Raw genomic sequence first — 26,547 nt, forward strand, 5'->3', positions numbered from 1 at the left:
GAGCTACTGAGAAAAACTGACCTAAATGTCGTATAGCGATGGGATTGCCTCAAAATTCCAAAGGTTTTTCTCTGCCCCCTGTGGCGAAGCTCTTCTGGTGTGTTTGGCCTAGTTACAGATGCAGCTCCTGAAATGTTCTAGTCTCTTCTGCCACAAATGCTGAAATCTTGCTGTCTCTAAATGAAAATAAATAAAAAACCCAGGGGTTTTTATAGACGGACCAGGAGCTTGAACACTGAGAAAGGAGCTGTTTTGGCATCACTTGGCTGTGTATTCCTGGTCTTCTCAAGGAGCCTTATCATCAGCCTTTTCTGGAGCTTCAGCACTGTCCTGACTGCTGCTGGCTGCCAAGAAAGGTGTTCACGCCTTTCCTGTATGTTCCCAAAATGATTTTTGGCAGCTCTTTTTTCCTGCTAAGATTTCTGATATGAATTTTGTCAGATTTTAGTCTGTCATTATTCCTATGCAAATGTGCTTCTTGTGAGTGACAGTACAAGCTGGCCTAGGCTGGAGTGCTAGCTGGGTTCCTGTTAGACTAAAGCTTGGACAGATGTGATTTGGGGGCACTGATACCAGGATGGACTAAGGAGAAAATCTGGAGCTTAAATCTGGGGACTGAAAGATGTGAAAAACTCTTACTTTGTATTGAATAAGAAAAGCATGCTCACTGATTGAATTTTTCTCTGATTGAATGTGTTCAGAAAGGTGGTACCAGCATTAGCAAATTAGATTTCATCATCAGGTGCTTCTCTGGCATGTCAAGAACCAGAATTTCAGGATGAGAAGTGAGTGTGAGGCCAGAAGAGGGGAAGCTTCTCATCAACAACAGCGGGTTGTGAAAGAGTTTGAGAAGCAGGGGATTGTAGTGATCCTGGTTCTCAGAAGAAACTGTAGCCTGAGTGTAAACCTGTGGCCTCAAATTGCATCGAGGAAAAAGCCACCAAAGTAGTGCCAGGAGAAGGAGAAATGCACGTGGGGGTTCTCCACTGCAGCACCCCTTGTGAGCTCTGGTAAATGGTGGTGGTGACCTCCCTTGCTGTCACTCTGCCCTGAAGAATCAAGCTGTTGAGTCACTCCAGTTTTAGCTGTCATGGTTTTAGCTATATGGAATTTATTTTTTTTTTTTTTAAGATCTTTATAGAAGAAGTAATAGAATAGAAATAGTTCTTCTCTAGAAAAGTTGCAGTTCTTGGTATGCACACTTTAAAAATCTGAAGAGAAATCACAACTGGTGTATGGTATAGCAGCTCCTTTACCTTCTCAGCAGTAGTTCATAGGCTCTGGATGTCTTTCTGAAGGAGACCAGGGACAGTGGCCAACCTTCATGCCTTTGGCCTGGCATGTTGGCTTTGGTGCTCTGACATCTGTGTTCTTCATTAAATGTGTCCAGTTAGGCTTAGTGTCCTTCCTGTCAGTGGTCCAGTAAATCCCCCTGTATCAGCAGCCTTATCCTGTTGTCATGTTCAAGGGAACTTGAAAAATTTTTTGACCAACAAGCCTAGGAAAAACCTGAATGGAAAGGAATCTTTGCCACTGCCAAGCTGAGAAAGATGTTGCTAAATTTTGTCTCCACAGCTGGTTCACAAGGATGGGATAACATTCACTTCACTGGCTGTGCTGCTGTGTTGTGTATCCATAAAAGTGCCACAGACCCTGGTCATATCCAGAGCCTATCCTGCCCTGATCTGAGGTGAAGCTGATACTGAAGGGACCAACAGCTGAAGAAAAAAATCAAATTTTCTTACTTTCTAAATTCTGCACTCAGTATATTCACTCCCTCAGAGTACACACAAGGTCAGAGTGAGACTGTGAAATAAATAGAGTAGAGAGTAAAAATGTAGAACCTGTGACAGCAGAGTAATTGCCACTTCCAAGCCTGGTCCTTGAATGCTCTCTAAAACATCTCATAAATTGAGTTAATGGAGAGAGAAGATGGAGGACACTCAAAGAGACTCCTGTGTCTTTGTTCAGGTAGCAGATGCCATTGTGCCTCAAGGAGACCTCTTCAGTGTACTTGAAAATATAGGAAAAGTTTCTGCCAAATATTCTGCTTTCAGCTCCCACTCAGTCTCCTCTCAGGCTGAATTTGCCACTCTATCCCCCAGCCTGTTGGATGACATTGCTCTTATTCTTATTCTTATGGAGCAAAGACTATCACTATTTGGTGAAGTGCCTTTGCTGTGTGTTATAAGCTGGTGTATTAAATTAATGCATTTATTTACACTCAATAAGCATGCACATTTATTATTAAAACTAGTAGTAATTGACAAAAACAAGCTATCAGTTATTCACAGAGTACTTCACACAAGAGCTGTGAAGCAGTGCTGCTCTAGAGCTTGATGCTGTGACAAGGGACCCATAGTGCTCCTGGAAAAGAAATCTTGTGATGTGGAATAGTGATGTTAGTCTGCATAACTGGGCTGAAGTACATTTTTTTCCATGATTCAGGAAAGCTTTGTTGGAAGCCACAAATTAAGTACATCACAGAAAAACAGAACTGCTGAAAGGAGAATTGTGCTCTATAGATGTATCATAGACTGAGACTGATTAATGAAACCAAGCAGGACAGTCAGACAGCCCAACACCTTGTTTGAAAAATGACAGTGCTTGCAGTTTTTGATCCTGCTGGAATTAAATAGGTTCCAAAACAAAGAGGAAAGCAGTATTTGGAATTGTTCCTCTGAAGAAAGAGGACTATTTGTCCTTCCATTTAGTTTACTTTTACAGGGTTGGCCTGGAGTGCCTTCAAGGATTCCTGCATAGGAGTGAGTGTCCAACTGTCTATCTCAGCAGTTACTTTTTGCTGCTAGGAAATAGCAACAGGATCTAATAGATTTCTGTAATACCTTAGAAAGATTGGTTTTGCCTGGTTTCTGCTGCATATGGCCAATCTTATTACCTGGCTGAATACATCCCATAAAGTAGCCAGAAAAAAATCATGGTTTTCTCATTTAAGCACCTGGGTCTTCCATTTCACGGAATCCCACAGAAGCTGGCTGAAATTGCATGTTAATATACTTCTAAAGTACAGGTTTCAAGCTGAAGGCTTAACAAACCACAGTGCTGTCTGTGAAAGAAATTATCATTAAATGCAAACTGGAGAAAGGGCTTCTTTTCTTGAAGCCAAATTTCTCCCTTAGATGCCAGAAAATAAGTTGGTTTTCCATTTTACAGACACTTCTCCCTTCCAAGCAGTTTGGAATCCATCTGTGGGACATGAATTTTCTAACAGAAGGGGGGAGTTGGTTGGCAAGGGTGAAGGCTGTGCATGTTAGCTCTCACATGTGAGTGATCTGTGCCTCTATGCATGCCCTGAGGTCTCAGTCACTTGGTCATCCTCTGAGTAACACAATGCTCTTCCACCCCAGAGCCCAGAGCATTCCCTTCCCTGTCAAATCAGGTCAGTGAAGGTGAAGAAGAGGGCTTGGGAGCAGTCAGAGGATATATACCAGGAGTAGCTTCCAGTCCTCTGGGCTAGCAAACAGGTTACATCTTGTGGGGAGTAGAAAAGGTACAAGATTTTTAGAAAGCTGTGGGAAAGCAAATTTTCGAGTGAAGAAGTGTAAGAAAGTTGGGGATATATATATATAAATATAAAATAAAAGAAAAAACATCCCCAAACCAACAAATCTCTTAGCAGGACAGGACAGCTGCTTGCAGTGCACTGGCTGTTACTGAGAAGAATCCTCATTTTCACCACCTGTGAGTCACTCACACTGCCATGCAGGCCCCATTCCAGTACCTGAGCACTTGGTGCCTGGTCCTTCCTGGTCCCTAGCAGGAGCAGTCATGGCAAACAAAGCCTGGATGGCCTCTGACTTCTGCCTTCCCAGCAAGGCAGTGATTCAGCTTAAGTACTCATCAAATAGGGCAGGAAAAGATTCCTGAGCACACAATGCAAAGTGGTGTCTGTGCTGATCCTGGCATTTTAAGTCTGTCAGAAGTACTGGCTTCTTTTGTGGTGGCAGACCCAGGGAATCTGTCCTGCAGCCAGCACACCACTATTGCCCACTCTCTAACAAGCCTTCTGACTAATTTAACAGAAATACAGCTCAGCCTGTGTCTGACTTGGCTCAAATTATTTACAGTAGCACACAGGTCTGGTGTCAGTTATGAAGCCACAGCGTGTTGACCACGCTAGCCTTGGTTCTACTTTCTTTCTTTTTTTTTCTTTTTTTTTTTTTTTCTTTTTTTTTTTTTTTTTCCCTGCTTTACTAGATTTTACTGTCTTGAGGCCACCTCAGAGTACTTTAACACTGATGTGTCAGCTGTGCTAGAAGAGACTGCCTGTCCTAGAGGTCTTCTGTTTGTATCTTTAAAATTGTACTTGGCAAACTCTTAAAAACTGGCAATTTATGTAGCAGAGTTCTACATTGTATTATTCTGTGAGTTGGTACAAACTGGAGTGGCAGAACTGTCGAGTGAGTTTCAGCTTTTAAAATGCTAACAAAATGTGTTTAACTGAAAGATGAGTGTGTGTGAGCACTAATTGGTGGAGGAGGGAAAAAAGTGCAGTGACAACAGTAGATGGAGCTATTGGAAACTTAATGTGTGTTCGTCCTTGCAGTGCTGCAAAATATCTCTGTGCAAAGCTGAAGAACCTTTACCTGGTATGTTTTATTTCCTACTGCTAACACTCCTGCTACACAAATGCTCCAGAACATTTTTAGCCCTGTTCTCTGTAGTCATTATACCACATAGAGTAGTACCTGCCTGCATTTTAAAGTTTGAATTTAAAGAAAGCTGAGTTTCTTATAAAAGATAAGCATGAACTACCTATAGTTCTATATATTGATACTATAATTAACTATATATTGATAATTTTAATTCAGACTTAAACTGTAAATCAAGAATAATTAATTTTAATTATGCTTTAAAATCCATTAAATGAGACAAGGGTTTCTTTAAATTGATACTGCTACTGTAGCCTTGAATTGTAGCCTTTCATATCTAGGTGGGAAACAGAAGCCACAGATTTCAAGCTTTGTGCAGGCTGGAAAGTGCTGCTCTGAGGTTAATTTAATTGATGTGGAGCAGGGCAAGGTGAAATGTGACTCTGCTCCAGGGGACAGGTAAAGAAATGCAGGCATTCTCAGCTCTGAAAACTTTTAGGAGTGAGCTGTGGGGAGATTTAAAATGAGATGCACAGGGAAATGGAGGGACTGAGAGACTGGATGACTTTCAAGGACTTTTTGTGATATGCCTTCATAGCTCAGCTACAGGAAAATATTGATGTTTACTGCAAAGACAATATTGATAAGAAGCACTGCATAGTTCCTGTGGATGTGTTAAGCTCTCCTTTGTGTTTCATCACTTGTATTGGTGATTTTATTCTGAGGACTGAATCAAAATAACCTCTGTGCAACTGTATTTAAATGTTTAAACACAATTCTGAAAAGTTAGTCCATTAATAGGAATCAAGATACACTTTCCCAAGGAAAAAAGACCAAAGGAGGCACATGAGTGTGCAGAGACAGTGGGGCCTGGGGTCAAGGGAAAATTTTGGATAAATGCCTTGCCAGTGAGTCACCTAACAGAAACTGATGGGTTAGTCTGGGTGTCTTGCATTACCTTTTCAGCTGGACCTGTGATCCTAAGCCACACACAGAGACAGTCTTCACCAATTAAAAATACCACTTAGCATAAGAAAGTGGGGCAAATGGCAAAATGAAATGCTTCCTGCTTTGTTATCTTTTTTTTGGCACTTAATTTGTAATCACACTCCATAACTAGATACTGTTGTATTCTTAAATATATAGCATAAATCAATGCAGACTAGAATTAAATAATTGGTTATTCTACCATAAACATTTTAAAGCTACCTTTAGATATTTAAGAAAGGAAACAGTTCATGCTAAATTATTTATTCCCCACTGCTCTCAGCCTGGAGTGACCTTTCACATTGAGTAGTATTGTAAAGTACAATAAAAGTGGAAACAAAGAAGTGTGTTAATGGCATTGAAGTCAAAATGCAGACCAAGCCCTGACACATCATTTTCTGTACTCATTTTGTTTTATTGACCAAAGGAACACTTTCCTTTTATCTTAATTTAAACCAGATCTTTTACCCCTGAGTTAAAAGTTTCTAGTGAGGTTTTTAAATAACTGCTGATGTAGGATCTTGATAAATGAAATGAATGGCAGTACATCACTTGTAACCCCTACTTGTTTGTTTTTTTTAATGTAGACTTTAATGAATTAAAAGATAGATTTACTTGGCTTGGTGTCTATTTTGTAGTTCCAGAAAGAACAATTTATTCCACAAGTCCAGAATTAGAAGATGAAAACTTCTTTGATAGTTTAAAGTTGAAATGCATTTATCACTTATTTAGAAAATACAAAGGATCTGAGCAAAATTTAGATTCAGTTTTGGGTTCTCAAGATTTCCCTTTCCTTTTTTTTACGCTACTGTAAAGCAAAATAACTTTATTCACATAAATCCTGACTTGCAGTGGTACAAGAAAACAGAAAATAAACCCAAGCAGATTCACATTTGTTTTTGCTGCAATACAGGAAGGGACCTTACGAGTCAGCTGGAGCTGATGCCCAAAGGATACATTCAGATTTATATGTTTGCAGGGTACATGAGTATGGCAGGATTTTTATGTGCTCTGCCAACCCTCCCATGAATAATTCTTGCTGTAAGCAATGTCACAGCATATGACCTGTGATAGCTTTTGAAGCAAATGAGAGCAGTACTTTCAACATGCTTGAATTTCTTCCATGTCACCAGCATTTGGTAAGAGCACATGTGCCTCTGTCCTTCTGGAAGTCAAGTAGTTTTTGTAAGTAGATAAATATTTCCTGACTCTTTCAATGCAGTGTGCATATTTAGCTGTTACTCTGATTCATATTCTTCCTTGTCCCCCTCTTGCAAGAAAGCACATATAAGTAGAAACTAGCTACTCATAAAAACTGATGGTTTGAGAAACTTCATGTGTGTTTATTTAGAATTAGCAATTATCATTTAACTACTGTCATTCCTATTATATACATAACACAAATATCACATTAAAGACATCCCTCACTATATAAAAATTAAGACACACAGCAACAGGAATTTTTAGCACTATTATTCTGCCTATGAAATCTGTAAATCATGTCCATATGCCTAAAAAGCAAGTCATGCTGAATGCAGTAATAAAAGGCCTTTCAAACTTCAAAGAGAACATTCCACTGTTCAATAACCTCCTCTCTCTGAGGGTCATTTAGTCATAGGTTGAGTTAATGACATCAGTCAAAAACCAGATCTGCTATGAATTTTACATGCCTAATTTAATTCTTCTGAATTGTTATATTAAATATCCTAATTAAAAGTCAATCTGATGTATTGAAATGAAAGATAACAAAAAGCATCTCTATTTTAAAGTTTGTTGAATTTTTTAAAATGAAAAATCCAGAATTTCACCTACAAAATAGCATTGAATTTTTATAGATTCTCACCAAAATCTAATTATCTCCATGTGTTTACATCTTCACCTAGACCCTCCTTTTAGTCCTGGTCTTCCACATAGAGGATTTATGGCTATGCCACAGGGTTAGTGACATCCAGATGCTCTTGGGGCTGTGGCAGTGAAAACCATCACACTGCTCTGCCATTCACAGCACTGTGCTTAAATTCATGAGCTTTTCCACACAGTGTTTCAGTGGATGTTACAGATTTGCACTACCTGCTCTAGCTTTGGTAATTTTCTAATAATTAGGTGAGCAGGGCAACAAAGAGCAGCACCCTACAATAGACTGGCACAGGGCCTTAGCAGCAGGTGATCTGCTGGGGTAGGAATTTATTGTAAAAGAAATAGGCTGTAGGATGCCTGTGGGTTGCACCAGGGCTGACAGCCCTACTTGAAGCACACAGAAATATATTCATAAGGCTTCCAGAAACTAGGGCTGAGAACCTCTGAGGAGAATGGAAGTTATAAACTGGATAAAAACCTGTTGGCTGCTTAGGTTGTGCTTGCTAATAAATGCCACCACAAGCAGTTTCCTTTTCACAACAAACCTAAGAACCATTCTTAATCCTCACGCTTTCAGGCACACTGCTCCTGCGAAACAGAAATCCCTCACAGGTAGCAGAGCCTTTAGGGGGTCAAATTCAGTGAAAATCACACTGAATTTTACATTGACCTCCAGGTTTGTTTTTGATGGTCACATAGTCTCTGTTGCTTGAGCATGTCTGTATCTGTCCTGGTTTGGGCTGGGATAGAGTTAACTTTCTTCTGAGTGGCTGGGACAGTGCTGTGTCTCATTTTTAGTATGAGAATAATGCTGATAACACACTGATGTTTTGGCTATTGCTAAGTAGTGCTTTCTCTAAATCAAGGGCTTTTCAATTTTCCGTGCTCTGGCAGAGAGCAGATGCACAAGAAGCTGTGAGGAAGCACAGCCATGACCTCAGCGGGCCAAAGTGATATCCCATTCTATAGAACATGATGCCCAGTGTATAAACTGAGGGAGTGAGGGGAGTCCATCACCACTGGGATGGACTGGGTGGGTGCTGGACAATTGTGTTGTACTTCATTTGTGCTTATGGGGTTTTATTCCTCTCTCCCCCCTTTCTATTACAACTACCACTCCTAGCAGCATTGGTATTCGTATTGTTGTTGTAGTCGTTACATTTAATTTTGTTTCGATTATCAAATTGCTCTTAATTCAACCCATGAGGTTTACTTTTCCTTTCCAAATCTCCCCACTAGGATGGTGGTAGGGCAAGTGAGTTATGGGGTACTTAGTTAACAGTTGGGGTTAAACCACAACACTATCAAAAATGCCTAAGTGTTTAACAAAGTGATCCACAAGATTTAAGAGCAAAATTTTGAGGTTAAACATTAAATTCAGCCAGAGGATTAAATTGAAAGAAGCCTATCTCATCTCACTCCATCCCACTGAGACCTTCAGTCCTGCACTGGGCATCAGGTCTCTTTTTGGAATGGGGAAATGTGAAAAGCTCAGAGCAGGGTTCACAGTGGTGGTCAGTGCTGGTACCTCTCCAGGCTAGGTATTCTAATGGCCATTGTCAGCTCCTGGAGATTAGGTGGCTCATTTTCAAATCCCTCTCTGTCTCTGTGAGAAAAGCTTTGGGGTTTTCAGCCCCTCTGCTTTATCTAGGAGCCTTCTGGGGTTGAAGCAGACTTACTTGTCTCTCTGGCAAGAGCATTCAGTTTTGAAAAATGAAGTTGCATATTCACTGGTCAGGACAGAAAACCAAGGAAGCCTCTACAGATCAACACTGACAGACACAGATGTCATTAATAAGCATTCCAGTTGCTAAACTCCAGGATAAACTAGGAAATGTAAAAGTTTGATTTCTTTCCACAGAATTTAGCTTTACAGATAGTTCTGTGTGGTTTTGCATAAAGGTGTATTTTTACTCCATATACCTCTGGTGCTACAGTTAAGTGGCAGGTTTGCCTTACTGGGACTAAAAGCATGTTAAATTGTTTGGTGCTTTGTCCAGCCATTAATCAATCTTACAGTATTTGGTTCTAATTTTATTATACAGCAATCTATTTTTCCTATATGAATAAAAGTTACTTGCACCTCAGAAATCCTTTTCCTGTTCCCTGTGTTGTTCAAACCTTCCATCTCTGTAACATTCGTTTCATGAACTCTATTCCCTTTTTTCACAGTGCAGTGTAGAATTGGAGAATTCAGCAACTGGAAAAAAAATCATTCAGATGTCAAGAATATCACTTCCAGTTCAGAATTATTGCTTATAATATTTTCTCTGGACTAGCTCACACCATACTTCAGTGGCTCAGAAAATAATACTGCCCTTTTACCTGATCTTGTTAAAGCACTGTTACTCAGGTCTCACACTGGGGAGAGGAATTTCAGTGCAAAGGAGATATTTTCATTGTGTGGCAGGCTAAAAGGAAAGCCATTTTCTAGTGAACAATGATTTTCAAAAAAATCACTGAAGAGTTAGTACTAGTATGGTGTTATCCCCTTAGGAAGATTAACACACTATATCAGCAACAAATAAATAAATCACACATGCTGTCAGGCAGAGATGGGAAAAAATGCTTCTTTTTTACTGAAACTATTGGGTCAAGTGACCTTATTTCGATTTAGGTTTGGGCAGAAGCCAGTCCCTGTGGAACAAATGTAGGAAAACTGTACTTGAAATGGCTTTGGGTTTTTTTCTCATTTTCTTTTTGTTGGGCAGAGTTTTAAAGTAACAGATAAAAATCAAATCCACTCGAATAACTGATGTATTTATTTTCTTATATACACTTAAATATGGCACATCTGACAGTAGTTGTACAATAAACACAAAATGATAATCGAAGCTGGACAGTAGATCAAATAACTCAGTGCTGAACCTATTAGAAGCCAAATCCTGTACACTGAATTTCTGAAGAAAGTTTTACCCAGGAGCTGCATTAGCTAAGGATTCAGAGGCTAAGATTATCAAGTCTCAATTTCTGAATGACTGGCTGGAGTCTGTGACTCTCTTTCCAACACACAGTTTCATCTTCCATAACGTGACATTGAACTGGTACTTTCCAATCTTTCTTCCATGCAGCCAGAAGTTCATCAGCTGTTGTTACCTCTTAGAGAACATTACCAAGGTCCCAAAGGATTCACTTGCAGTTAGTGATTACTCTTATAAATAAATGCAGACTGGATTAATTCTTCTGCAATTAATGTGGAAAATGTTCATGTTTGCTATTGTTTGAAAGTCAGTGACAGCTACTTTGCGAAGCAGTGGATTTTTGAAGAATAGGGGAAGCTCAGTCAAGGAGTTTCTCTGCTTTGGGACCCATGAGAACCTCTCTTCTCCTTTGGACAACGACAATGCCTGGAACACACTGGTTTGGCAGTTGGGCATGTTCTGGGTTGGGATGGACATCTGTCTTCACAACTGTTTGATAAAGGAGAAAGAACACAAAAGAGAAAAATAATTTTACTATGAAAATTCTTCACTGTCATATTCCTCAACTTTTTCATCACTGAACACTGCAATGCTGCCTACACAGTTTGGGAAAGTGTTGACATCCTACAACACAGGGAGACAAGAATTTGCTGCCTCACAATTTTTGTCTACAGCAACATATCTTGCAGTGGTCCATTTGTCCAGATTCATAACTTAAGCGATGCTTTCCTTTCTTGAGACCAGGAAAGTCCTGAGGGTCAGCACTGGACAGTGCTGCCCTTGGACTCTGCAAAGTAGCTTATCTCACTTCACCATTCAGCTTTGCTCCTCCAGAAATACTGCACATGGAAGTCTGGCATTAAGGCCTTGTGTCCAGATTACAGGAATTTCTGGAAGCCAAATTCATGTAAACAAATTATGACATTTCTCCACTCCCACCTGTCTGAAACATATAAATAAACAATTCTTTCATGCTCATTTTTAGCTCTGCTGATTGTTTTAGCTATTTTTATACTTGCCCATTAATTTGTGTTTGTCTTTGTTTTCAAACTTGAACCTGAAGATGCAAACATTAATTCTTCCACATGAAGAACCTATGAAGCCACTGAGAGTGGACTCTGAGTCACCACTCAGTGAGCTACAGCTCTGCCAAGGTACCCAGGGAAACTGAATGCTGACTATCCTTATATAAACTTTGAGACTAAGCTACTGCATGTTCCTGAGTCTCTACAGGGGACCAAAGCTTTCTAAAAAATTTAAAAAATTAGCTAATCCATGAGAGCAGGTATTATAAGAGGGCATTTTCTGTCTGTGATTTGACACAGGAACCTCGAAACTAATAATGCAAACAGATTATGGGAATTCATGGAGTATAATAGTCCCAGAACAATTTTCCTGCTTCTCAGTGGAGTCAGAGCTGGTTGAGTAGATTTATATGTGTACCAAATTGCATTAGGTTAAAAAAATTACTTGCTCTGAGGACCAACTGGATAAGGAATGTGCTGTGTGCTCTGTGTGCAAATTTAGAGTCTTTGTCCCTAACCATCCATGAGATTGGCTTCAGCTGGCACAGAGAACAGCTGGCACAGGATGGGCTCTGCCTACCTACCAGACTCAGTATCTCACTGCAAAACCTAATATCAGTTGTAGTACAGGTGTAATCATCATTCTCTAAAGATTAGCAAAAAAAAAAAAGTAGTAAGTATTGACAGTTTAGTGGCCGTGTTCAAATTTCTTAAAAATACAAATAAAACTTAGATTAATTTTATATGGTAAGTATTGTAAATATAACTATTATTATTATTATTATAATAATTATTATATTATTAACTCCCTAACTTCAACAAGATATTTTATCCCAAGTGGACCTCCCAGCCAATTAAGCACTTGCACCTCTAATTCAGCTCTTGCAGTGTAGACACTGAGTGGCAAGGATTACTTACCTGCAAGTTTCAGCGTGAAATATCTTGTGTTTTAGAGCACAGCTCTCCTGGCTCTCCCTACACAAATAGCAGCTGCAATTCTCTTTACTTTGAAAGAAATCTGTGGGACACTTATGTCTACAGATGCATTCACAATTTTCTTCATCAAATTCCATATGTTGTCCACACATAGCCAGCTCAGCAAGAGGAGGGAGTCCTGCAATAGCACATACATCTTTTAGCAGTAAGCTTTACATGACTAAATCATGCTTTTGAAGAGACTCTTTATATTCTCTGTTCATTAGGACTCACACATTTACTTTCTGATAGATTCTAGACTTCACAATTTCTGTTGCAACTTCCCATGCAGAGAGGGACTCAAGAGGACTGAGCTGATTATTTACTTTATTCTAATACTGCTATTTCTTGTGGGTTGAACTTAGGACAAAAAGGTTTTGGGAGATATATACTGAAAGAGCCTAGTTTTATGTTTTTGAATGTACAAATATTTACTGGACAGCAAGTTTTAAAAAGATAATCTCAAAAAGGATTTAGTCTATAAAAAGGCACATCCATGCAAACTACCACACCCACTACATGTACTTCACTACAGAGTCACTGCAGGAATTTTTAAGGAGTAATGCTATGTCTACTAGGGGGCAAGCTGGCCTAGCACTTCAACAAGGAGCACATTCATATTTGTCAAAGATGAAAGAAAATACTTCATTTCAGAAAAAAAGCCAAAACAGCCAAGGGAACTCGCTGTCTAATATCTTCCCTGAAAGTGCACATCTGGAGTACAATGTGGAGCTAATTCTAGCAAAAAGGGAACACATTTTGTGAAGGCTTTATTAAAATGCAAGCAGCACATCCCTGGTTAAAGGTCATGGCATATAAGGTGTCATTGGGAAGGTAATTTCCTGTAGCTTTACAATTAGCTCTTGGATATAACCTATGGAATGTGAAATGTAACCTGCACCTCTGCCATCTGATCCCTGATCTCAGTGGCCAGAAATGACTTGCACATTACTTGAAAGAAATTTTCATTATTATTTACTCAATGCTGAAAAACCGGTATCTTGACAGAATAAAACCTAAGGGCTATTGAAAGGGAGGAGGGAGTCTGCCCAAAATTCTTGGAAGACAAACCCTTTCCTTGTGTGATAAAGCTTGGCATGTGTGAGGTGGTGCAGAGTGTTTCGATCTCACTTTGTTTCAACCTCAAAGACAGATTTTTAGTTATTTTGTCCCAGCCACTTGCCAAACACAATGTACTTTAGAGAATGATATTTTTTTCTGAGGAACTCTTGAGTCTATGTCAATAAAGGCCATAATTCAACAAGCCACAGATTTTAGTGCTCCAAGCTGACTTTACAAAGACTCTGAGTTAAGGGGGCTCTGGCTATTCTCAGTCCTTTGGACTCAGCCTGAAATACAGAGTACTAACCCTTCCTGGACTGAAAAGTCTGACCTGTGTTTGACTGCCTAACCTGCTGGTCAGAGGATCTTATCCACAGTGAGAAAAGATCCAACAGAAACCACTATGCAAATTATTTATTGCTAATTAACATTAGGAGATTGTAATCAGTAGACCAGTTTATAAGTTATTAGCTTTACTTTAGTTTGCTAGTCTAGGAATTACTCTCCAGATTGATTTATTGTTGTCTTGAATGGCTTATTCTTTCTCTTACTGAATGGAGCTTGAAGCACAAAGGCAAGGTTTCCTTCTCTGTTTCCTTTAGTGCTATGATCATGTCATTTTGACCAATACAATTTCCTGAGAAAAACAATTTTTTAAATCCTTACACAGGACTTGAAGAAAATTTAATATCTCTTAATATTTACTGCTAACTAAGTATGTTTAGACTTACACAATTACCACCCAGAATATTTCCTGCAAATTATTTTGACAAATTAAAATTTTACAGGAAAAGCAGAGGAAGAAAGGCAGTAGCTATTCTTCTACAAATTTTATCCTCTTCCATTTCCTTCCACAGACCTGAAGATACATACATATATACTCCTAAATATGTAGGGTGTATCCGTTTGAAAGATTCCTTAAGACTAACTTAAGATTATAATTTAAAAGGTTGTATTATTTTTGCACTGAGTACACTAATATGCAGGACTGGTTTTGTCTATCTTAGTCCTTATTATTTCTTTTCTTAAGAACTAAAAATAAACTTTAAAAAAAAATAGTACCTGCCCCATGCAATGTATTCTAGGGCATCTCTTTTCTACAGTTTAGAATTTTCCCTGATGTCCATAATACAATTTAAGGCACACATGAAATAAAAAATTTGTACAGAGTGCCTACTTCACAAAATCTTATAAATACTTTCCTATGTCCAGGTTGCTAATATAGAGAGAGTAAAACATCCAATCAAAAAAGCATGAGATGGGGGAAGCACATGTGTATGTTTATTTTCAGGTGAGTTTCCACACCATAATCCAATCTGCTTAGGGATGTGAAATAAAAGCTTTAACTCTCTCAATGACAAAAAAAAAAAGAAAATTGAAAAGAAAAAGAATGAGAGTTAAAGAGCTTGGAGGTAATATTCAAAAGTGTCTCTTTGTTATTCCATCTTTACCTTCTCGTCTGTTGGAGTGCTGTGTGTCTATCACACATTCACATTTGTCACTATCCCAGATCCATCCATTATGGCAAAATTTGTTGGTAAAGGGGCATCTAGAAGAAAAAGGAATTGAAATAGGAATTAAAAAAAAAAAAATAGGGCATCAGAGTATGCATTTGGCAGAATGAGGTGCTGGTGTGCTGTGTGCCAGCTGTACAGGTGAAGGCCTGGCAGCTGTGAGCTCTGCTGCTGCCAACAGAGGATGGGGTCTGGGTGGTTCTGCTGATAGGGCAGAGCTCTCTGGCTGCCAGTGACAGACACAACTGCAGCACCTATTTCAGATCACAGCCTTAGGAAAAAGCTGCAGTTTTGCAGCTCCACTTTTCCACAAAACAGCTTTACTCCAGGCAGGGTGTCTTTGTCCTGCAGTATTCATGTCGTGTAACTTTACTTAATTTTGCCTTGCTGTCAGGAGGTTCAGTTCCAGTTTAATTTGCCCATGTTCACGGATGCACAGGGGGCTATTTCAGTGTCAGAGGGACAGATTGACTTTGCTCTGGGAGGGGAACTTACAAACTGAAAGAAGACTGAAGTTCTTCTGTATTAGTCAAGAAAGAGGATTTGGAGTGGCCAGCAGGTTGAGGGAGGGCTGGAGTGGCTTTGGACCCCCATGTCCAACTGAAGGGCAGTGATGGGGACAAGCCAAATGCAGGGCTTGACAGAGAATTTCGAGCTGACTTCCAGTGAGCCACTCAAGCTATTTGAGCTTCTAGAGTCTTTGTTTAATATATGTAGCCTTTTCTCATCAGGAGTACTGGTATTTTATGCCATGTTTTGGAGTGAGATGTGAGGTCACTTTTCTCCCATCCACGAGCCCAACAGATGCAAATCAAGCCTGGGTCAAAAAGTGGAAAGCCAAGATTCACATTGATTCTGACCCAACATGCTCTGTCAAGTATGACAGAGGGCTTGAGCTTGAGCACAGAGCTCAGTGTGCCCTGGCTAAATAATGCACAAGCAGAGTTGCTGTGTCAGGATGAAAACATCTGAGCACACCCTCTCAAATAGCTGCAGTGGAGCATAGTGCCAATATGAGCACTTTGAGCCCCTGCTCAAGAGCCTAAATATCTTAATGACTCCAGAAGCTGCTGAACTGGTCTACAGTTTGTGGGATTCTGATGACCATTCACTTAAAATTCACATGGTTTGGGTGTCCTTCCTAACCCTGAGTGATAACCAAGTTATTTGGAAAAACTATTGGGATAAAAGAAAAAGAATGGACCATTAAAACATGCAAATTAGGACAAAACAATTTCAACATGTGTAGAAGTTGGGAAATGAGGGAACTTACCCATCTTCTTCTGGGTACTGGACAGATCTTCGTATGATGGTGAACTGCTGGCGCTGGGTATTTGATGTGCACTTACAGGCTGTGTGGTTGGCAATTTTGATGGGCACAGGCTCAGGAACACTTGTCAAGGGAACTGAGATCTCAAAGAGCTAGATGGGACAAATAACATTTATTTTTCAGTTTATATTTATCCTTCAGTTAATAATTTATTATTAATAGTTACTAATTAAATAGTAATTAATAATTAAGTTTTTAAATAAAAATCTTGTATTCTTTTCCACTATTTTTCCCACCTTTGCTCTTATCTAGGGATGGTTGCCATAAATATAAATGAGCAGGAGCTTTAGGAGCAGAGCAGGCTGCTGTCAGTGCATCCAAATTGCTAGGAGTGATCTCTGGGTAGGCCTGTGAAGGCTCTGGTTCCTTGGGCAGCTGCCTATAGGAGCTGTTGAAGTGATGCACACTCCCTCTGCCCCTCAAACCAGCTTCTTTCCCTTGGAAACCAAAGCACTGGACATGTCTTGGGGTGCCAGCTTGTCTTGGCTTAAAGCTGCATCCACCTGAGTATTCCTAAGCAGACTGCTCAGGCATTGAAACTCACATGTTGCAGAGTCTAACTTTAGGTGGCATCAATATCCTCCAAGCAATAATTTATACCAAGGGAAAAAATCCTCCCACTTATATGAGAATATGGGAATAATTCCACTAGATTAATAAATCTGAACTGATATCCAGAAATGGAACTTATCTGGGGACTTTTGAAGGAATGCTTATTTTGAAGGATGTTAAAGGAATGTTGCACTCTGCAAAATTGTGGTTTTTCAACAAACTTATGAACTGTTGCTCAAAAACACATAAATAAATAAATACTTCTTATCCTGACCTAGCTCCCTGAGCTGATCAGATGTCTTTTGTGTGTGGCCAACAGCTCATAACAGCTTTCTCCTTCTGGTGTGGAATGAAAGCAATTAATGAGCATTGACGCAAGAAGGACAGGCCCTGATTTATTTTACTCCAGCTATATTCCAGCACAACCAGACACAGTGGAATTGCATTCCAACAAACATAAAATAAATACAGAAGTCAATTTGAGCTGTTCCCCATAAGGGCTTCAATTTTCTTTTTGAAACAACTGCCCTTGATCTTTATTATGATTTAAAGAAAAGCCTTTTCCAGAAGTAGAATTTCATTTATTAGGCCAAGTGAAATAGCAGTGCACAAGGTGAAGGTTCATCAAAGAGGATCAGTTTCCTGTGCTTCATCTGTGGGTATGAATCATAGAATCATAGAAGGCTTGGTTAGAAGGGACTTTAAAGATCAGTTCCAACGCCCTTCCCATGGGCAGGGGTCCCACCCACTAGACCAGATTGTTGATGAACAGTGGTTTCATCCACATTTGCATTTGAAGTACTAAACTTGGAGCTCTGCTCAGTCACCCACTGAAGCAAGAGATCTCTGTAGATAGCCTCTAATGGGAGTCTACAGAAAGAATCTGTCTGGCTACTCTATGCTCAGTTTTTGGGACTGGTCATTAAAACTTGGGAATGCACCTATTTAGTAATTGACTACTGGTTTATGCCCTTCTTTCCCTAAGAGGTGTGTGATTTAGGACATTCAGATCCTGAGCCATGCTAATTAAGAGCATCTGGTCTCACCTGATTAATATGTCTCCTTTTCTGGCTTGCAAAATTGCATATCCAAAATTATTAGCCAGCTTTCTTGGCACAGACAATAATGTTGAAAGGCAGTGGCCCAACACAACAAAATTTCCTGGGGTTAAACCCTGGATACAGAGGATTCCTAGGAGACAATGCTCTCAAGGGGTTCCCAGTCCAAGTAACAATATGTTAAAGAAGGATCTAACTTCTGATGATCATGAGCCTGCAGTCACTTTCTCAGGGCCTGATTTTCCATTTCTACACTTATATAAACAATTTTTAATAATGCAACATGAATGTATAATTCTATTGCACACTCCTGCATTCGCTCCGCATGGACGAAAAATTAATTCCTCTGTTTGTTATGATAGTGCAGACAGATCTTTCATAACAGGATCTCAGAAACCAAACATCCTCCTTCCCCTCCCTTTTTGGTGAGCCAGGGTAAAAAGAAAACAGATGAACAGCCTCATTTACCGTTTTTGACACGTAAGTTGTGCTTGTATTCATGCAGCTGAGACTCTCCTCGTTACAGCAGCCCCCACATCTGAACACGTTCACACAGGGAGGCTTGAAAAATTTGTTGGTTGTTGTACCCAGCTCTTTGGCAACTTCCACACAGGTTTCCCTTGGCACACACTGAGTCTTTTGCCATTCTTCATCTATGACTGGAGAAAACACAATTTTTATAAGCAATTATGGCAAAGTTAAACCTCTTGATTAGTGAAGCAGAAGCATTATATAAATAAAAATGAAGCACTGGCAGGCCATTTACTTGGATCAATTTGCAGTTATTTGTATCAATCTAATGACCAGAGGGAGTCTGAGTGCAAAATTATCCCAGTAGCTTACACCAGCTGCACTGGCAGAGAATTGTTGCATTTATCTCCCTTTAGCTTTCAATGCAAATGATCAGAATCTGTTAATTCCAGCAGATCAGGTGCATTGATTTTTCTTAGCTGACAGTCCCCAGCTCCACAGTGTCTATCTGACAAAGCTGCCCCACACCTTGTTGCCCTTTGGTCCAGGGTAACCTTCCTTATTGTCATTTTATCCTCTCTCTGAGTTTTCCCCACCACAGACTCAGCAGAGCCTGGCCTTAGTGCAAAAGCACATTAATGATTCCCAGATTCTGGTCAGAGGGTATGAGCACTCCTGGTGGATGTCAGCCAGAGAGCACTGTTTCCAAAATGCCCAGTGAAATCCAAGACAAACAGTCTCACACCTCAGTGCCACCAGGGGGTTCAAGGCTGAATAACAGGAATATGAATTCAAGCATGAGTCGTCTATTCAAAGCACCTTTCAAATTCTTAATTGCTATAGACTTGTAGACTAGGCTTGACTGATTTGTCAAATTCTGACTTTGAGGGGGAATAACACATTAACTGCTTGAATCGGGCAGAAAAAATAGTGTCATTTACATAATACACATAATAGAGTCGAGTTTTGTCAACAGGTGGCTCTCCTTTTTTGCCTTTTGCTAACTTGATTCAAGTTATGGAATTGCTCATGCATTATCAAGCTTATGCTTTAAGTTCTTCTTAAAATGATGGAAAACATTTTTCCTCTTTACCCCCTACATCAGGCTTGTGACAGATGAAAAGCAACTTTTATGCTATTAAAAAAATATTCTCTCTTCTAGCGCAGTACTCCTCCCTCCTATTGTAAAAGCTGTGCCTACATTTACAGTGAAATTCTGAGAAAGAAGAAATTCTGGAATACTTGTAACCTACATGCTATACTTTGCCTTCAGATGAAGATCTATTTTCTCATTCCTGACTTTGCTTTTGTTAATTTTAACTCTTTTTTCAACTGTCTTTGTATATTTAAATAATTTTGTTTATTTCTGCAAAGTCCTTTGACAGGGTTGATTTGCTCCATTTTCCAGTCATGCAAAGAATACAAGAAGTAAGATTTTGATGTCTGAATTGTGAGGAAGAAGCTTAAGTTAAGAATAATCATTAAAATTAATAGAATTTTCTAGAGTAATGTTAGTTGAAAACACCAACCTAATCTTAACATTAAAACAGAAAATAAAGTGCCAAATTCATAAAGGTGTGTACATGTACATGACATCACTTCAGATGTCACTTCAATGAGTAGAAGCAGCAATGACCTTTCCAGCTACACACATCCTCACTTAATTAACCATTTTCTTAGCAGAAGGGCTATTGCAGGAACTGGCTGCCAAGCAAGTGGGTGTCACATCTTGTTCAATCCCCAGGGTCCCCCCGGTCATTTCTGTGACCAAGCACAGAGCAGCTTCTGAGAAATTTGTCTGTGGTAGTGTGTCCAGCTTGAAAGTCCTTAGTGACTGAGCAGCTCAGGGGAGACTGTGGTTAGATGAAGTGACACAAACTTTCAGGTAATTCTGTTAAAGCTTTAAAAAGGACAAACAAAGTCCTGAATTTTCCCTAGTGGAGTTTGGAGTGCTGTGGAAGATACTCCAGTGAAACAATGGTAAGTCTTGACCCAGCCTTCTCATCAAAACATTTTATTGAAACAAAACAGATTCCCTTGGCAGAAAGGTCACTGTTTAATGACTGCAAAGGGTGTGGGAAAGAAATACATGTTTATGGGCTTGTGTCTTTTTTAAAAGGAGCTTTAGTGCCTTGAACATATGAATACATTGGAACAAAAGTGGTACTTTCTGTCCTGGGATAATTCCAGAATGGAGAAGATGGTCCAATGGGATTTTTTTAACTTTTGTAACTTTTTTGAATTTCAGCAACCTGACTTTTAATGAGAAAGCTGACATCTCTGTGTCTAAAGTTACATTTTCAAAGGGAAAATAGGAAGCAGCCTAATAGCTTTTCCCAGCAGAAAACTGTATCTATATGACCACAGTGAAATAGAACCACATAATAGTTTAGTTTAGAAGGGACCTTAAAGATCACCTAATTCCAACCCCACTGCTGTGGCCAGGAACACCTTCCTGTAGACCAGGATGCTTACTGATCAATGCAGCCAGACCTTGAACACTTCCAGGGTCATCCACAGCTTCTCTGGGAAACCTGCTCCAGTGTCTGCCCAATACCTAATCTAAACTTACCCACTTTTAGCTTCACTACATGCCCTTGGGAAAAGTCCCTCTCCAGCTCTCTTTCAGCTCCCTCTTAGGTACTGGAAGGCTGCAATTAGATCTCCATGGACCCTTCTCTTTTCCAGGCTGAACAGCCCCATCTGTCTTGGCCTGACTTCATAGAGAGGTGTTCCAGCCCTGTGACCATCTCAAATTAGTCACAGCACTCCAAATGACCTACTGACCTTATTATCTGAACATTATTTGCATTATAAATATTGAGTTACATTACTCTGCCATTGAAAAATGCCATTTCAATGTTCCCTATCTCAGTAACATTTAAGAACATCCCCTGTTTTCCTGCTGTTATGACAAAAGGGATGTTTTAGTTTTGCAGAAATGTTGGTGTTCACTAAATGAACAACAGTGAGTATTGCATTACAGCACTTGACTCTGGGTACTCCTAATAATTCTATGGACGTTTAGTGTTTCTGAGTAGAATTATAAGGTTATGTAAGCAAAAATGTTTATCACTATTAAAAGCTGTCTTAATTGTTCTTCGTGTGTTTATTTGTTTTAACTATTTTCTGTACAAAATTTCTGTGAAAAGTGTATGCCTGTTATATGAAAACCCTCTTCAAACAGGCACTTGTATACACATTTCTGTGTTGTGGCTCAGAGAAGCAATTTAAGGCCCTGGCTCAGACATAATTTAGCTGAGTAATGGTGTGTGAATGTGGCTGGGGTTGTTGTAAAAGTGGTATTGGAACAGGATCAGCAATATCTGATTTCCCAAAAGGAAAGTGATATGATAATATCACATCAGGATAAAGAAAACAAAGAGATTATCTCAGCCTGTCCTTCATTAGGCTACAGTTTAGCTCTGCTGTATGTTGTCTATTTGCTGGACCAAAATAGAGTAACTGATCCTTTGTTTTACATCCATGAATATATAATACCTCCTGAGCATCACAGCTACAAGGAACAATATTCATACTTGTTCCAGATGGAGGGAGTAGGTTGTGATTCTCCACTCTTAGTTGCTGGTGTGTTGCCTCAGATCTGCTTTTGTCTGGAGAAACTTCCTTAAACAGATGGAGGTTAGGACAGCACCTTCTTTCTCTCAATTCCCACACAGACTGCTGCTGGTGCAGTGTCTTGTATTATCCCTAATAAAAAAGGGATTTCTATGCCTGCAGTAAAGTTTGTTCATTTCTGCCTGCAAGCAGGTTCTGGGATGTGCCACAATGCTGCTGTTCAGCCCCTCAGCTGGAGGGACATTGTACATGGCTTCTCTTTCTTTTGTGCACTGAGGAAATCCTGAAGAGTGCATCTTTCCTTTGGAGAATATGCAGAGAAAATAAGCCTGATTTTGGCCACAAAACAGGGAGGTGTGCTCAGGCTATTGTCTGACACTTTTTCATACAATGTAATTTTCCAGTAATGCCCTGTTGTTTCCAGTATGGGTATATGTTAGAAAACCTCTACTTCACAGTTTACTGCACAAGGATCAGGAAGGGGTCTTGAAGCTGAGACCAGACTTGGCCACAGAGCTGCACCCACCTTTCAGTGTGTCAATGTCATAGAAAGCAGCAGCAAATCTGGTGGAGCGATGTGAAGCAGAGCGTGAGTCTAGGTTGGCCAGGCTCTTGAGTTTCAGCCTGCATTTCCACAGCTTCCAGTCCTCAGAGTGAGTGATGTGAAGCAGCTCTTCCAGGCTGGATGCTCTCCTAATCTGCTGTTCTGACCGCTCCAGAGCTGACAGAGATGTCCTCTGGAAGGAAAGGGGCAAGTCAGAAAGCCAGAGCTTGACACCCAGTGCAGCACAGGGAGCACTGGGACACCTGAGTGTCCTGGGAAAACAGAGATCTCCCAGGTTTGAGAGTGCCCAGCACCAGACTTACCTGCAGGATTTATGCCCACATAGATTAGGAAGGGGAGGTTCCCCCTTCCTGACCCTCTTCATCACAGAACTGTTTGACAAATGCAGACAGGCTGTGTCCCTGGTAGACACTGATCCCATCACTGCTGTTCCTGAGCTGGCCAGCCATGCCAGAGTGAACCCCAGGCCACCCTTGAGATAACCTGACTCAGTTCAGCAGCTGAGCCCAGCCCATGTGCCCCTGCAGCAAGCCACCTCAGTGCCAGAGCTCTGGATCCACCTCTGCAGGGCCAGGTGTTACAGCTGGAAGCTGCACTAGGTACAAGGGCCCGTCCATGTGGCAGGCAAGCACTTCATTCAGTGTGCTGCAGAGGGCAGGGTGCATCTGCCATCTCCCACTGGGGCTACACTGGGGTCATGCCCATGTCCAGCCTCAGAGCTGTGGCTGTGCAGCAGCATTAGCAGTCATTGCATTTTCCACCTGGGTGATGTTCATGACCACTCTGCTTTCATTGGAGAAAGCTCTCTACAAAGATCTGTACCATCAGTTTGAAGTTAATATTAACTTTAAAAATAGCTGTTTAATACTTAATATTGCACAGCATCCCATAACAATACTGCTTTCTTTGGCTGCTGCTTTCTGACATCTGTGTTTGTGCCTTTATCAAGGCACTGAATATTTATTTCCACTGACTCACCAGATCTGCTGAAAACATTGTCTCCCGAACAAGTAAGAGGTTATCTTTGTAAATGTCTGCGTTGCACTGGGCTGGTGCTCTCTCAGCTGTTCTCTCTGGTCATACAGTGACCTGTATTTTTTGACTTGCAAACAAAGGGCTGCAGTGCCAGCTGCCACAAATAGAATTCCAGCTCTTTAAAGCAAAGCTGTAGTACAAGAGGCTGTTGATGAGGTGTGTAGCAGACAGCAGTCTGAACCAGTAGCAGGCAAGTGCTCTGTGTAGGGCTGGGGAAGGGGGAGGAAAGGGCCACCTATAACAGGAAGATTTTAGATGAGATCTGAAATCCAAGCACTGAGTGCATCTGTTGCTTGTTATAAAGACATCTGTGGCATTTATTTTGCAACAATACAGATGTTAGCCTGTGCACATTGGCCAAGTTAATTTTTGGATAATTACCTTCCACTGACCTAAAATTCCTTAAGCAGTTAACTCAGAAAAGAGGTTGTTTGCTTTCCTTTTATGCCCATACAGAACATTATATTGTGCTCTAGCAAGTTGCCATATTTCATCACAGAGAGGGCTGCTTCATAGGTGAATGATTTCTCATGCACTTCATATGTGGTAAAAACTGGAAACCCCATCTCAATACTTATGGACAAATAGCTCAGAAGGAATGTGAATACTTAGCACCAGGAACTGAATTTCTAGACAGCTTTACAAACAAGATACCCAGAATTTTGCTGATCCAGGAAAGCTGAAATTCAGCTTGAGGTCAATGCGTCAAGACTTATTTGTTCTAAGAACCACAGCTTATGTTCACTCCCATTCACAAACTCTCTCCTTGGTCTTGCAAAACATGCAAGTGTAGGACCAGCACTGGCATGGTAATGGGATCAAAGATATCAAAACTGAACTCTGTTAAGCATTGACTTTTTTCCACTTTCTTTGTGGTACAAAATACATTCTAGGTGAATCAGCATCCAAGACTTTTAAACTAGACTGAATTTACAGAGAATCTGTAAAATGAGAAGATAGCATTCTGGGACTTAGAAGATATATCTCTGCACTTCTTGTAAGAGTCAGCAGTTTGGATGACTAGCTTATCAATTTCTCTTATTCCTATGTCAAGAGATTTTTATTAGTCATAGAATCATAGAATTGTTAAGGTTGGAAAAGATCATCAAGTCCAAACATCAACCCAACACCAATACTTTGTTCATCACTAAACCAAGCCCTGATTATTATATGAGCAAAATAAGGTTTAAACTTAAGATGAAAGAGCAGAGAAAAAGTAGCAATGCCTCATCATGGTAAGTGAAGATCACTGATTTTATCTAAAGCAAGAATTTTTACTGTTTTAAGGACTTTTTAATTTTTAAAGGTATACAAATTCCATAATGTGGACACAGTACACTGAAATTAACAAACTTTATGCCATCACAAGTATTTTTGTGTAGAAGGGTCATTAGTAGAAGCCATTTCTATACTAAAATGCATCTCCAATGGGATTTGTATTCTGGCAATTAATAAAACCATACTTCCGATGTTGATGCATAATAGTGGCACTAACAAAACCTGCCTATGAATTGAGGTTGTTTCTTCTCTTACTGCTTTTCATACTTTGGAAATTGGAGGGTATGGTCAAAGGAAATGGGACAAGCAGTGCTCATTGTAGAATTGTCATCAGAAATGTATCCTAATTAACCTAACCATGATCATCCAAAACTCACACAGAGTTGGCACTTGTCTGTCAGATCCATCTCTGCTCAACATTGCCTAAGCTATTCAACCCCAAAGGGAATCTGTTGCCCCTTCTCTCATCATGTTTCCTAACACCTGTCCAAGCTCTGCAGCTTGATGGGATTGCCTGTTGCCTGCCACAATAACACAAGAATAATTGTATTCCTGCTTCTTATATTGGACTTCTTCCTAGAGGAAGCAGATTTCACATCTGACTTTTTAACTTCTTCACAGGATTCTCTATTCAGTACAGAACATCCTGGTGCCCTTTCCCATAACAACAGCACTGAGATAAAGTATGGTCTTTGCCTCTGAGCATTGCTGACTCCAGACAAAATGGTGAGCTGAAGGCACTGCTGGTATTTAAGGGAGGTCTGAATCTCAAGTAGTTATAGGATTTTACAGTAGGGACATCTATTTTTTTTGTGAGCTGGTTGCCTCTGGGCCCTTCTGTAGCAAAGACAGAGAAATATAGACACTTTTAGAGCATGATTCATTTGAAATCATGCTGAAAGCCTTTTTGCTGGGTGACCAGCAAGACGAGGCTCACCGCATCACAGGAGGTATCAGTAAGGTACATCTTTGGTCAGACATATCTCAACACAGCTATCTAGGGTAGAAGCACCAAATTTTGTTCCAATCTTGATAAGTGTTGAAACAGGAACAGTGAAAAGCCCCTTATGTGTTTATTTTGATTTGTTTGAGACTACTACAATTCTCTTATCTAAAACATTGTTCTAAGTGCTTGCTAGAGCACACAGCAGACAGTTAAGCAACCAAAAGAATCTTGATCATAATGCACTTTGACCATATAGATGGCTGCCCAAAACTTAAGAGCATTCAAAAGTAAAAGCTTAAAAAATGGAAAGTGTAGAAGGTGCATCAGCTCCATCAGCAGGACAAAGCCCTAAGCCTGAACTGCTTCTGCTGGCAAACCTCTTCCTACAGCACAAATAGAGCATTGTCATGAAATCTTTCCAAAGCATTCATTTCTGGTTATACTATTTTGAAAAGGACAGCACCAAATAAAAACACAGAATCTCTTCTGGTCTCGGATAACACCATGGATGAAGTGCCATAGGGCACCACACAGGTCTGGAGGCTTCTTTCATATGCTGCTGTTTAAATTCAAGTTCTGTTTAGATATAGACATACTCTGGATGACTGAAAAGACCTACTTAGAAGAGTGCAGATTTGGACAGAAATGTGAATAAATCTTTCAAAATGTGAAACTGGAGAAGGGTGTTAGATTCAACAGAGTCCCAAACTTTTCTGTCATGTGATTTAGGACTTTATTCCCTCTGACCTTGGTAGTAAGTAGAAAGCAGTTAAAACTAG

General features: G+C 40.1%; 1 protein-coding gene across 1 annotated transcript in view; it reads right to left on the minus strand.

Moving 5' to 3' along the window:
* Positions 1–10,196: 10,196 nt before the first annotated feature.
* VEGFD (vascular endothelial growth factor D) overlaps positions 10,197–26,547 on the minus strand; it is a 30,447-nt gene continuing 14,096 nt past the window's right edge. Inside the window, exons 2-7 of the mRNA XM_079297695.1 lie at positions 22,471–22,681; positions 18,363–18,553; positions 16,228–16,376; positions 14,892–14,989; positions 12,322–12,517; positions 10,197–10,867 (exon numbers count right to left, since the gene is read on the minus strand). Coding sequence (XP_079153821.1) covers positions 10,741–10,867; positions 12,322–12,517; positions 14,892–14,989; positions 16,228–16,376; positions 18,363–18,553; positions 22,471–22,681 — 972 coding nt within the window. The 3' untranslated portion in view covers positions 10,197–10,740. The remainder of the gene's footprint in view (positions 10,868–12,321; positions 12,518–14,891; positions 14,990–16,227; positions 16,377–18,362; positions 18,554–22,470; positions 22,682–26,547) is intronic.

The sequence above is a fragment of the Erithacus rubecula genome, assembly GCF_903797595.1.
Source record: "Erithacus rubecula genome assembly, chromosome: 1".
NCBI lineage: Eukaryota > Metazoa > Chordata > Aves > Passeriformes > Muscicapidae > Erithacus > Erithacus rubecula.